General features: G+C 41.5%; 1 protein-coding gene across 13 annotated transcripts in view; it reads left to right on the top strand.

The window, feature by feature from the left end:
• The window catches only part of SLC25A15 (solute carrier family 25 member 15), a 109,456-nt gene that overhangs the window by 13,589 nt on the left and 82,867 nt on the right, over positions 1–13,000 (top strand). For 12 of the 13 annotated variants that reach the window (XM_060128770.1, XM_060128765.1, XM_060128768.1 and 9 more), the window contains 2 exons: positions 2,816–2,953; positions 5,167–5,336. In XM_060128770.1, coding sequence (XP_059984753.1) covers positions 2,816–2,953; positions 5,167–5,336 — 308 coding nt within the window. The remainder of the gene's footprint in view (positions 1–2,815; positions 2,954–5,166; positions 5,337–13,000) is intronic. The other variant, XM_060128776.1, reaches the window with a different exon arrangement.

The raw sequence follows: 13,000 nt of genomic DNA on the forward strand, positions 1-13,000 counted from the left end.
CTCTAAATGTTTGATAGAATTCACCTGTGAAGCCATCTGGTCCTGGACTTTTGTTTGTTGGGAGTTTTTTAATCACAGTTTCAATTTCATTAGTTGTGATTGGTCTGTTCATATTTTCTGTTTCTTCCTTGTTCAGTCTTACAAGGTTGTACCTTTCTAAGAATTTGTCTGTTTCTTCTAGGTTGTCCATTTTATTGGCATATAGTTGCTTGTAGTAGTCTCTTAGGATCCTTTGTATTTCTGTGGTGTCGGTTATAACTTTTTTCATTTCTAGTTTTATTGATTTGAGCCCTCTCCCTTTTTTTTCTTGATGAATCTGGCTAAAGCTTTATGAATTTTGCTTATCTTTTCAAAGAACCAGCTTTTACTTTCATTGATCTTTTCTATTGTTTCCTTCATCTCTATTTCATTTATTTCTGCTCTGATCTTTTTTTTTTTTTTTTTTTGCTGTACGCAGGCCTCTCACTGTTGTGGCCTCTCCCTTTGCCGAGCACAGGCTCCGGACGCACAGGCTCAGCGGCCATGGCTCATGGGCCCAGCCGCTCCATGGCATGTGGGATCTTCCTGGACCGGGGCATGAACCCGTGTCCCCTGCATCGGCAGGCAGACTGAACCCGTGTCCCCTGCATCAGCAGGCAGACTCAACCACTGCGCCACCAGGGAAGCCCTTTGCTCTGATCTTTATGATTTCTTTCCTTCCACTAACTGGGTTTTGTTCTTCTTTCTCTAGTTGCCTTAGGTGTAAGGTTCGGTTGTTTGAGATTTTTCTTTTTGTTTCCTGAGGTAAGATTGTATTGCTATAAACTTCCCTCTTAGAAGTGCTTTTGCTGCATCCCATAGGTTTTGGATTGTAGTGTTTCTGTTGTCATTTGTGTCTAGGTATTTTTTTAGTTCCTCTTTGATTTCTTCAGTGATCCATTGGTTGTTTAGTAATACTGTTTAGCCTCCACGTGTTTGTGTTTCTTACAGTTTTTTTTCCTGTGACTGACTTCCAATCTCATAGTGTTGTGGTTGGAAAAGATGCTTGATATGATTTCAATTTTCTTAAATTTACCAAGGCTTGCTTTGTGGCCTAGCATGTGGTCTATCCTGGAGAATGCTCCATGTGCACTTGAGAAGAATGTGTATTCTGCTGCTTTCTGATGGAATGTTCTACAAATACCAATTAAGTCCATCTGGTCTAATATGTCATTTAAGGCCTGTGTTTCCTTATTGATTTTCTGTCTGGATGATCTGTCCATTGGTGTGAGTGGGGTGGTTTATTGTAACTTTAGGACAGTTGAATGTGGTAGTTCTATTAGGCTTCTCTGCTCACAGATGGAAGAGAAATCGTGAGGGGACCTCGCCACCTGGGCAGGCTGCCTAGGGGGTTACCTTTGGGGGCTTCTGGAGGTCTGTGAGTTCTGGTCGTCCAGTGACAGCCGGATGCTGGCAGTTAACAGGCGAGTGTCACAGCTAGTTGTTGCTGTGAGCAGCTCAGTCCTTTCTGTGCAACTAAAGATCGTCCCCGTAGGTGCCAGTGGTGCTCTCATGACAGAACGTCCTCCCAAGGCTTGGAGAGGGTCTCCTTTGCTGACCCCCGTGAACTCTCAGGAGTCTTCCTGGCGATTTGTTTCTTGTACTTTCCCCCGTATTCTTTCCAGTTTCACTCCCCTGCTGGTGACTGAGGCTGGTGGTACTGAGCCCATGTGAGATGAAGTGAATTCTTGCATTTTTGTACTATGTGCATTCATTTTCCATTTATATCTCCAGCTTCGCCATTTGCCCTACAACCGTCGAGCTTGCTGACTCACACTGGCAGCACCACTGGCCCACCTCGTGCCCTCTGTGCAGCTGAGGTCCGGGAGGTCATCAGCTGAACTGGGAAATCTTTTTTCAATGAGCAACATTTTGGTTAAAAATGTATCCTGGGTTTTCATCTGTAGCAGTTACACTACACTTGTGGTTGTTCTGGGCTGAATCCAGAGGCACGTAGGGATGGCCTCGAAACCTGTTTTTATTTAAAGCTCAGTGGCAAACACACTGAAGTATTAATAATGTGTGTGTTGGGGTGGTGGGACCATAGGGAATTTTTTCCCCCACACTGTTTGGTTTGGTTTGGTTTTTCTGTGTCACTTCTGTCTTAGTTCTGGCTCTGCTAGAACAAAATACCCCAGGCTGGGTTGTTTAAACAACAAAACTTTGTTTCTCATAGCTCTGGAGGCTGGAAAGTCCAAGAACAAGATGCCGGCTGATTCAGTGTCTGGTGAAGGTCCTCTTGCTGCTTTGCAGAGGGACAGCTGGCTGTGTTCTCACATGGTGGAGAGAGCGCCAGCCAGCTCTCTGGTCTCTTCTTACAGGGACACTAATCTCATCAAGAGAATTGCACCCTCCTGACCTCATCTAAACCTAACTACCTCCCAAGGGCCTTCCTCCAGATACCATCACATTGGGGGTTACGGCTTCAACTTAAGAATCTGGGGGTGAGGGGCACAAACGTCCAGCCCACAGAGCTATGCCTAATAAAAGGAACACGGGCTTGCAATCAGGCAGACCTGGGTTTGAAACCTAGCGTTGCCGCTTAGCAGCTGTGTGACTCTGAGCACAGTTCGTGGCATCTCTAAGCGTCATTTTCGCCATATGAAAATTGGGGTACTGCTGTCACCCTCACAGGGTCGTGGGCTCCTCAGAGGAAGCAGCAGGTGCCTCGTGGGCACTGAGGAAGTCGTCTTCTCCCCTCAAGCTTGCTCTCCTTTACCACCAGTGTTTCGGCATGCTGAGACCGAGCGAATGAACAATGGGTGGGTAACCGCCTCCTGTGCTTGCGTCCTTCCAGTGATCTGCAGAATGCAGCTGCTGGTTCCTTTGCCTCTGCCTTTGCTGCTCTGGTCCTCTGCCCCACCGAGCTCGTGAAGTGCCGACTGCAGACCATGTATGAAATGGAGATGTCGGGAAAGATAGCCAAAAGCCAGAAGTAAGTGCTGCTTGGGCACAAACGTGGGGTCTTGTTGCCTTGGTGTATCCAGTATTTTTAAATTTTTAAATTTTTTTAAATTTAAATTTAAAATTTTATGTTGTACTAAAATTAAGTGGCAGAGAAACAGTTTATCTAGTCCAAACACCCCTCTCGACCACCACTCTGAGGATAATTTTCTGAACACACTGTCTGTGGTGGTTGGAATCACCATCCACCCCATAGAACGTTGTAGGCAAGTATTTAATATCCCCAAAGTGGAGAAGCAGGGGCTTACACCCCTTTTGGCCTGTGGAGTGCATGAGGCATGACCCCCAGCTATACTGGGAGGCACGTAGCAGCGGCTTTGGAATCGAGGGCTGGGCTTTTCCTAGCTGCCAATTTGGATTCTGGGCTGAGTATTTGCTCACTCCCCAGTCTCCCCAGCACATGGGCGCTCAGGCTGATCATCCCAGCTTCTAGCAGTGACCTTACCTCCTCCCGAATCCTTCAAGTGTACCTACAAACCAGCCAGCTTCTGAAAACATTCACGCAAACCCTCGTAAGCATAGCAAGTCTTCAGTGATCCAGTCACTCTCCAACTCTGTCTTGAAAACAGATTCTAGTTACCCTGTGAGTGTATGTATCATATAGAAGCTGATTTATTATATATTTGAATTGAAAATCAGTTTATTATCCTTGTTAATCTCAAAACTTGCTTATTTATCTAAACTAAAGGTTTGCTCGTGGTTGTTGCTGAAGTTAACTCAAAGCCAGTAAATCTCCTGGGAAAAACCATTAGGTAAACTGACCATTTTTAGAGTCATCACTTTCCATCCAGTGAGGATGGGGTTCATAATAGCGCCCTATTTCCTGCACCTGTGAGATTCATTACAACCAATTCAAATCTATTATTCATAGCCTAGAAGTTCAAAACTTTACGTCTTTAATGCTTTTTTATTGAGATACAGTGTACACACAATAACAGGAACACACCCAGAAATCACAGGAAATCCTAGGTGTGCAGTTCCACAAGTAGTGACAAAATGAACATGCCTTTGTAAACTGGTACCTAGATAAAGAAATAGATCATGAACAGCACCCAGAAAGTTGCCCTTGGGTCCCTTAAAAGTCGTTTAAAGTATTTTTAAAGAAAGCAATTGTTAGATCCAAAGGACTTAGGTAGACGGACACCCTGTACAAAAGTAAATATTGGCTAACTGTATTTTAGGTATAGCAGCGCCCAAGCCTGGGATTTGGTAGCTTGGGGTTAAGACCTGGATTGGAAGCAGGCTAAGTGTGTGGAGTGGGATGACTTTGTTACTTCTTCATTGTATTGATAGAAGGAGGGGGCACTGCAGGCAGGGCCTGGCTAGGGGGTAATGCCTGGGAAGGAAGATCATCAATAAAAGCAGGTGGCCTTTGTTCCCTGGGGGCCTGATCCTTCCCTGATCCAAGCCAGGTCACCTGCTGAGAACAAAGTGAGGAGTGAGGGGCTGGCTAAGCTGACAGGGGTGGTTTGTGGTGCTTCTCCTCCCAGGGATAGGCCTGCCCCGCTACCCCACCAGGAAGAGGAGCCTGCACGGGAAGTGCCCGTGTTCTGGCTCCTGCAGGCTCTGATCTGCTTCAAGTAAAATATTTTTACACACCTACCTCGCTAAGAACTAAATACTGGGTGCATCTAGAGCCTTGCAGGAGCTATAGCTCAGCTCTGAGAATTTCTTTTGTCTTGCCTTCAAGTAACATTTAAGGCTTGTTGCTCACTTCCCTGGACGAATGCAAAACAAAACAAACCCTAAACACCTGAACCAATTCCCTCAAAATACACAAGCTCAAAAGAAAGGCTGAGGAGATAGGAATCAAGGCAGGTAAGGGACTGGGCACGTACAGTGCCATTTTATTTGCTCTGAGTTTGGACAATCTCATTGTAATTTCACTTACTACTGAAAAAATGGGTATTGGCTCTTTTAGATCTTTGACAACGATTTCTAGAAATGTATGCATTCGTTGTCATAAAATATCTTTACACAGACTAGTTCAAGTAATAAAACTTGTTACAAAATAATTGTAAACTTGTCTTTCTCGGAGATATTTCCTTCCCACAAAAACCTTTTATTGCTGGAATTCTGGTTCCTCTGTTTATAAAATGAGCTACTTCCTTGTTGGAGCTCCCATCAGGTCTGCTAGTTGGGTGTGAATGCTGTTCTTATCTGTCACCCCGTGTGTCCCCCCAGCACAGTTTGGTCTGTCGTGAAGAGTATCCTTAGGAAGGACGGCCCCTTGGGCTTCTACCATGGACTCTCGAGCACTTTACTTCGAGAAGTACCGGGCTACTTCTTCTTCTTCGGTGGCTATGAGCTGAGCCGATCGTTTTTTGCATCGGGGAGATCAAAAGATGAACTAGGTAAGTGTGTTGGCAGGGACAGCAGGTGGATTCGACGGTGTCTGCTTCCAAGTGGTGTAGTCTCGGTGACTTCTGTGCACTTCGCCCCTTGTGGGGGTTCCGCTTGGCACTGGGAGTTTCTGGATGCCGGGGAGTACCGTGCAGCGGGTAACAGCGAGCACCATCCTCCAGCCTTGGTAACTTCCTCAGGGCAGAGGCTGCAGCAGGACATCCCCAACTTTTTTTTTTTTAACATCTTTATTGGAGTATAATTGATTTACAATGGTGTGTTAGTTTCTGCCGTATAACAAAGTGAATCAGCTATACGTATACATATATCCCCATATCTCCTCCCTCTTGCATCGCCCTCCCACCCTCCCTATCCCACCCCTCTAGGTGGACACAAAGCACTGAGCTGATCTCCCTGTGCTATGCGGCTGCTTCCCACTAGCTATCTATTTTACATGTGGTAGTGTATATATGTCCATGCCACTCTCTCACTTCGTCCCAGCTTATCCTTCCCCCTCCCTGTGTCCTCAAGTCCATTCTCTATGTCTGCATCTTTTTTTTTTTTTAACATCTTTATTGGGGTATAATTGCTTTACAATGGTGTGTTAGTTTCTGCTTTATAACAAAGTGAATCAGTCATACATAAACATATGTTCCCATATGTCCTCCCTCTTGCGTCTCCCTCCCTCCCACCCTCCCCATCCCACCCCTCCAGGCTGTCACAAAGCACCGAGCCTATATCCCTGTGCCATGCCGCTGCTTCCCAGTAGCTATCTACCTTACTATGTTTGTTAGTGTGTACGTGTCCATGACTCCCCCCCGCCCTGTCACAGCTCACCCTTCCCCCTCCCCATAACCCCAAGTCTGTTCTCTAGGAGGTCTGCGTCTCTATTCCTGTCTTACCCCTAGGTTCTTCATGACATTTTTTTTTCTTAAATTCCATATATATGTGTTAGCATACAGTACCTGTCTTTTTCTTTCTGACTTACTTCACTCTGTATGACAGACTCTAGGTCTATCCACCTCATTACAGATAGCTCAATTTCGTTTCTTTTTATGGCTGAGTAATATTCCATTGTATATATGTGCCACATCTTCTTTATCCATTCATCCGATGATGGGCACTTAGGTTGTTTCCATCTCCGGGCTATTGTAAATAGAGCTGCAATGAACATTTTGGTACATGACTCTTTTTGAATTTTGGTTTTCTCAGGGTATATGCCCAGTAGTGGGATTGCTGGGTCATATGGTAGTTCTATTTGTAGTTTTTTAAGGAACCTCCATACTGTTCTCCATAGTGGCTGAACCAATTCACATTCCCACCAGCAGTGCAAGAGTGTTCCCTTTTCTTCACACCCTCTCCAGCATTTATTGTTTGTAGATTTTTTGATGATGGCCATTCTGACTGGTGTGAGGTGATATCTCATTGTAGTTTTGATTTGCATTTCTCTAATGATTAATGATGTTGAACATTCTTTCATGTGTTTGTTGGCAGTCTGTATATCTTCTTTGGAGAAATGTCTATTTAGGTCTTCTGCCCATTTTTGGATTGGGTTGTTTGTTTTTTTTGTTATTGAGCTGCATGAGCTGCTTGTAAATTTTGGAGATTAATCCTTTGTCGGTTGCTTCATTTGCAAATATTTTCTCCCATTCTGAGGGTTGTCTTTTGGTCTTGTTTATGGTTTCCTTTGCTGTGCAAAAGCTTTGACGTTTCATTAGGTCCCATTTGTTTATTTTTGTTTTTATTTCCATTACTCTAGGAGGTGGGTCAGAAAGGATCTTGCTGTGATTTATGTCATAGAGTGTTCTGTCTATGTTTTCCTTCTAAGAGTTTGATAGTTTCTGGCCTTACATTTAGTTCTTTAATCCATTTTGAGCTTATTTTTGTGTATGGTGTTAGGGAGTGATCTAATCTCATACTTTTACATGTACCTGTCCAGTTTTCCCAGCACCACTTATTGAAGAGGCTGTCCTTTCTCCACTGTACATTCCTGCCACCTTTATCAAAGATAAGGTGTTCATATGTGCGTGGGTTTATCTCTGGGCTTTCTATCCTGTTCCATTGATCTATCTTTCTGTTTTTGTGCCAGTACCATACTGTCTTGGTAACTGTAGCTTTGTAGTATAGTCTGAAGTCAGGGAGCCTGGTTCCTCCAGTTCCTTTTTTCGTTCTCAAGATTGCTTTGGCTATTCAGGGTCTTTTGTGTTTCCATACAAATTGCAAAATTTTTTGTTCTAGTTCTGTGAAAAATGCCAGTGGTAGTTTGATAGGGATTGCATTGAACCTATAGATTGCTTTGGGTAGTAGAGTCATTTTCACAATGTTGATTCTTCCAATCCAAGAACATGGTATATCTCTCCATCTATTTGTATCATCTTTAATTTCTTTCATCAGTGTCTTATAATTTTCTGCAGGTCTTATAATTTTCTGCAGGTCTTTTGTCTCCTTAGGTAGGTTTATTCCTAGATATTTTATTCTTTTTGTTGCAATGGTAAATGGGAGTGTTTTCTTGATTTCACTTTCAGATTTTTCATCATTAGTATATAGGAATGCCAGAGATTTCTGTGCATTAATTTTGTATCCTGCCACTTTACCAAATTCATTGATTAGCTCTAGTAGTTTTCTGGTAGCATCTTTAGGGTTCTCTATGTATAGGATCATGTCATCTGCAAACAGTGACCGCTTTACTTCTTCTTTTCCGATTTGGATTCCTTTTGTTTCCTTTTCTTCTCTGATTGCTGTGGCTAAAACTTCCAAAACTATGTTGAATAAGAGTGGTGAGATTGGGCAACCTTGTCTTGTTCCTGATCTTAGTGGAAATGCTTTCAGTTTTTCACCATTGAGGATGATGTTTGCTGTGGGCTTGTCATATATGGCCTTTATTATGTTGAGGAAAGTTCCCTCTATGCCTACTTTCTGCAGGGTTTTTATCATAAATGGGTGCTGAATTTTGTCAAAAGCTTTCTCTGCATCTATTGAGATGATCATATGGTTTTTCTCCTTCAGTTTGTTAATACGGTTTATCACACTGATAGATTTGCGTATACTGAAGAATCCTCACATTCCTGGGATAAACCCCACTTGATCATGGTGTGTGATCCTTTTAATGTGCTGTTGGATTCTGTTTGCTAGTATTTTGTTGAGGATTTTTGCATCTATGTTCATCAGTGATATTGGCCTGTAGTTTTCTTTCTTTGTGACATCCTTGTCTGGTTTTGGTATCAAGGTGATGGTGGCCTCGTAGAAGGAGTTTGGGAGTGTTCCTCCCTCTGCTATATTTTGGAAGAGTTTGAGAAGGATAGGTGTTAGCTCTTCTCTAAATGTTTGATAGAATTCACCTGTGAAGCCATCTGGTCCTGGGCTTTTCTTTGTTGGAAGATTTTTAATCACAGTTTCAATTTCAGTGCTTGTGATTGGTCTGTTCATATTTTCTATTTCTTCCTGATTCAGTCTTGGCAGGTTGTGCATTTCTAAGAATTTGTCCATTTCTTCCAGATTGTCCATTTTATTGGCATAGAGTTGCTTGTAGTAATCTCTCATGATCTTTTTTATTTCTGCAGTGTCAGTTGTTACCTCTCCTTTTTCATTTCTAATTCTATTGATTTGAGTCTTCTCCCTTTTTTTCTTGATGAGTCTGGCTAGTGGTTTATCTATTTTGTTTATCTTCTCAAAGAACCAGCTTTTAGTTTTATTGATCTTTGCTATTGTTTCCTTCATTTCTTTTTCATTTATTTCTGATCTGATTTTTATGATTTCTTTCCTTCTAGCTTTGGGGTTTTTTTGTTCTTCTTTCTCTAACTGCTTGAGGTGCAAGGTTAGGTTGTTTATTCGAGATGTTTCCTGCTTCTTAAGGTGGGCTTGTATTGCTATAAACTTCCCCCTTAGAACTGCTTTTGCTGCATCCCATAGGTTTGGGGTCGTTGTGTCTCCATTGTCATTTGTTTCTAGGTATTTTTTGATTTCCTTTTTGATTTCTTCAGTGATCACTTCATTATTAAGTAGTGTATTGTTTAGCCTCCATGTGTTTTTATTTTTTACAGATCTTTTCCTGTAATTGATATCTAGTCTCATGGCGTTGTGGTCAGAAAAGATACTTGATACAATTTCAATTTTCTTAAATTTACCAAGGCTTGATTTGTGACCCAAGATATGATCTATCCTGGAGAATGTTCCATGAGCACTTGAGAAAAATATGTATTCTGTTGTTTTTGGATGGAGTGTCCTATAAATATCAATTAAGTGCATCTTGTTTAAAGTATCATTTAAAGCTTGTGTTTCCTTATTTATTTTCATTTTGGATGATCTCTCCATGAGTGAAAGTGGGGTGTTTAAGTCCCCTACTATGAATGTGTTACTGTCGATTTCCCCTTTTATGGCTGTTAGTATTTGCCTTATGTATTGAGGTGCTCCTATGTTGGGTGCATAAATATTTACAATTGTTATATTTTCTTCTTGGATCAATCCCTTGATCATTATGTAGTGTCCTTCTTTGTCTCTTTTAATAGTCCTTATTTTAAAGTCTATTTTGTCTGATATGAGAATTGCTACTCCAGCTTTCTTTTGGTTTCCATTTGCATGGAATATCTTTTTCCATCCCCTTACTTTCAGTCTGTATGTGTCTCTAGGTCTGAAGTGGGTCTCTTGTAGACAGCATATATGAGGGTCTTGTTTTTGTATCCATTCAGCTAATCTGTGTCTTTTGGTGGGAGCGTTTAGTCCATTTACATTTAAGGTAATTATCGATATGTATGTTCCTATTCCCATTTTCTAAATTGTTTTGGGTTCGTTATTATAGGTCTTTTCCTTCTCTTGTGTTTCTTGCCTAGAGAAGATCCTTTAGCATTTGTTGTAAAGCTGGTTTGGTGGTGCTGAACTCTCTCAGCTTTTGCTTGTCTGTAAAGGTTTTAATTTCTCCATCAAATCTGAATGAGATCCTTGCTGGGTAGAGTAGTCTTGGCTGCAGGTTTTTCTCCTTCATCACTTTCAGTATGTCCTGCCACTCCCTTCTGGCTTGTAGGGTTTCTGCTGAGAGATCAGCTGTTAACCTTATGGGGATTCCCTTATGTGTTATTTGTTGTTTTTCCCTTGCTGCTTTTAATATGCTTTCTTTGTATTTAATTTTTGACAGTTTGATTAATATGTGTCTTGGTGTATTTCTTCTTGTATTTATCCTGTATGGGACTCTCTGTGCTTCCTGGACTTGATTAACTATTTCCTTTCCCATATTAGGGAAGTTTTCAACTATAATCTCTTCAAATATTTTCTCAGTCTCTTTCTTTTTCTCTTCTTCTTCTGGAGCCCCTATAATTCGAATGTTGGTGCGTTTAATGTTGTCCCAGAGGTCTCTGAGACTGTCCTCAGTTCTTTTCATTCTTTTTTCTTTATTCTGCTCTGCAGTAGTTATTTCCACTATTTTATCTTCCAGGTCCCTTATCCGTTCTTCTGCCTCAGTTATTCTGCTATTGATCCCATCTAGAGAACTTTTAATTTCATTTATTGTGTTGTTCATCATTGCTTGTTTCATCTTTATTTCTTCTAGGTCCTTGTTAACTGTTTCTTGCATTTTGTCCATTCTATTTCCAAGATTTCGGATCATCTATCATTATTCTGAATTCTTTTTCAGGTAGACTGGCTATTTCCTCTTCATTTGTTAGGTCTGGTGCATTTTTATCTTGCTCCTTTTTCTGCTGTATGTTTTTCTGTCTTCTCATTTTGCTATCTTACTGTGTTTGGGGTCTCCTTTTTGCAGACTGCAGGTTCGTAGTTCCCGCTGTTTTTGATGTCTGTCTCCAGTGGCTAAGGTTGGTTCAGTGGGTTGTGTAGGCTTCCTGGTGGAGGGGACTAGTGCCTGTGTTCTGGTGGATGAGGCTGGATCTTGTCTCTCTAGTGGGCAGGTTCACGTCTGGTCGTGTGTTTTGGGGTGTCTGTGGCCTTATTATGATTTTAGGCAGCCTCTCTGCTAATGGGTGGGGTTGTGTTCCTGTTTTGCTAGTTGTTTGGCATAGGTTGTCCAGCACTGTGGCTTGCTGGTCGTTGAGAGAAGCTGGGTGCTGGTGTTAAGATGGAGGTATCTGGGAGATTTTCGCCGTTTGATATTATGTGGAGCTGGGAGGTCTCTTGTGGACCAGTGTCCTGAAGTTGGCTCTCCTACCTCAGAGGTAGAGCCCTGACTCCTGGCTGGAGCACCAAGAGCCTTTCATCCACACGGCTCAGAATAAAAGGGAGAAAAAGTAGAGGGAATTAGAAGTATGAGGAAAGAAAGAAGGAAAGGAGGGAAGGAAGAAAGAAAGAAAGAAGCAAAGAAGGAAAGAAGGCAAGAAGGAAAGAAAGGAGGGAGGGAGGGAGGAAGGAAGGAGGGAGGGAAAGAAGGAAAAAAGACAGAAGATACAGTAAAAATAAAGTATAATAAAGTTATTGAATTAAAAAATTCTTATTTAGAAAAAAAATGGGACGGATAGAACCTTAGGACAAACGTTGGAAGCAAAGCTATACAGACAAACTCTTACACAGAAGCATACACATACACCCTCACTAAAAGAGGTAAAGGGGGAAAAATCATAAATCTTTCTGTCAGAGACCACCTCCTCAATTTGGGATGATTCGTTGTCTAAAGGAGGGAAGGAAGGAAGGAAAGAACAAAGGTAAAGTATAAAAACGTTATTAAAATTAAAATTGATTATTAAGAAAAAAATTTTTTAAAAATTTTAAAATTTTTAAAAAATTAAAAAAAAATTTAAAACTTAAAAATTTTTTAATTTAAAAATTTAAATTTTATTTAAATTAAATTTATAAATTTAAATTAAATTTTAAAATTTAAAAAATTTTAAATTAAATTTAAATTATATTTAAATTAAAATTTAATTTTTAATTTAAATTTAAAATTTAAAAATTTTAAAATTTAAATTTTTAAAATTTTTTAAATTTTTAAATTTAAATTAAATTAAATTTTAAAATTTAAAATTTTTTAAATTTTTTAAATTAAAAATTTAAATTTTTTTAAATTTTAAAATTTAAAAAATTTAAAAAAAAACCATGGACGGATAGAACCCTTGGACAAATGGTGGAAGCAAGACTATACAGACAAGATCTCACACAGAAGCATACACATACACATTCACAAAAAGAGAAATAGGGAAAAAAATCATAGATCTTGCTCCTAAAGTCCACTTCCTTAATTTGGGATGATTGGTTGTCTATTCATGTATTCTACAGATGCAGGGTACATCAAGTTGATTGTGGAGCTTTAATCCGCTGCTTCTGAGGCTGCTGGGAGAGATTTCCCTTTCTCTTTGTTCTCACAGCTCCCAGGGGCTCAGCTTTGGATTTGGCCCTGCCTCTGCGTGTAGGTCACTGGAGGACGTCTGTTTTTTGCTCAGACAGGACGGGGTTAAAGGAGCCACTGATTCGGGGGCTCTGGTGCACTCAGGCCGGCGGGGAGGGAGGGGCACGGAGTGCGGGGCCGGCCTGCGGCGGCAAAGTCCAGCGTGACTTTGCACCAGCCTGAGGTCCGCCGTACGTTCTCCCGGGGAAGTTGTCCCTGGATCCCGGGAACGTGGCAGTGGCGGGCTGCACAGGCTCCGCAGAAGAGGGGTGTGGAGAGTGACCTGTGCTCGCACACAGGCCCCTTGGCGGCAGCAGCAGCCTTAGCGTCTCCCGCCCGTCTCTGGGGTCCGTG

Source organism: Lagenorhynchus albirostris, chromosome 18, assembly GCF_949774975.1.
Source record: "Lagenorhynchus albirostris chromosome 18, mLagAlb1.1, whole genome shotgun sequence".
Taxonomy (NCBI): domain Eukaryota; kingdom Metazoa; phylum Chordata; class Mammalia; order Artiodactyla; family Delphinidae; genus Lagenorhynchus; species Lagenorhynchus albirostris.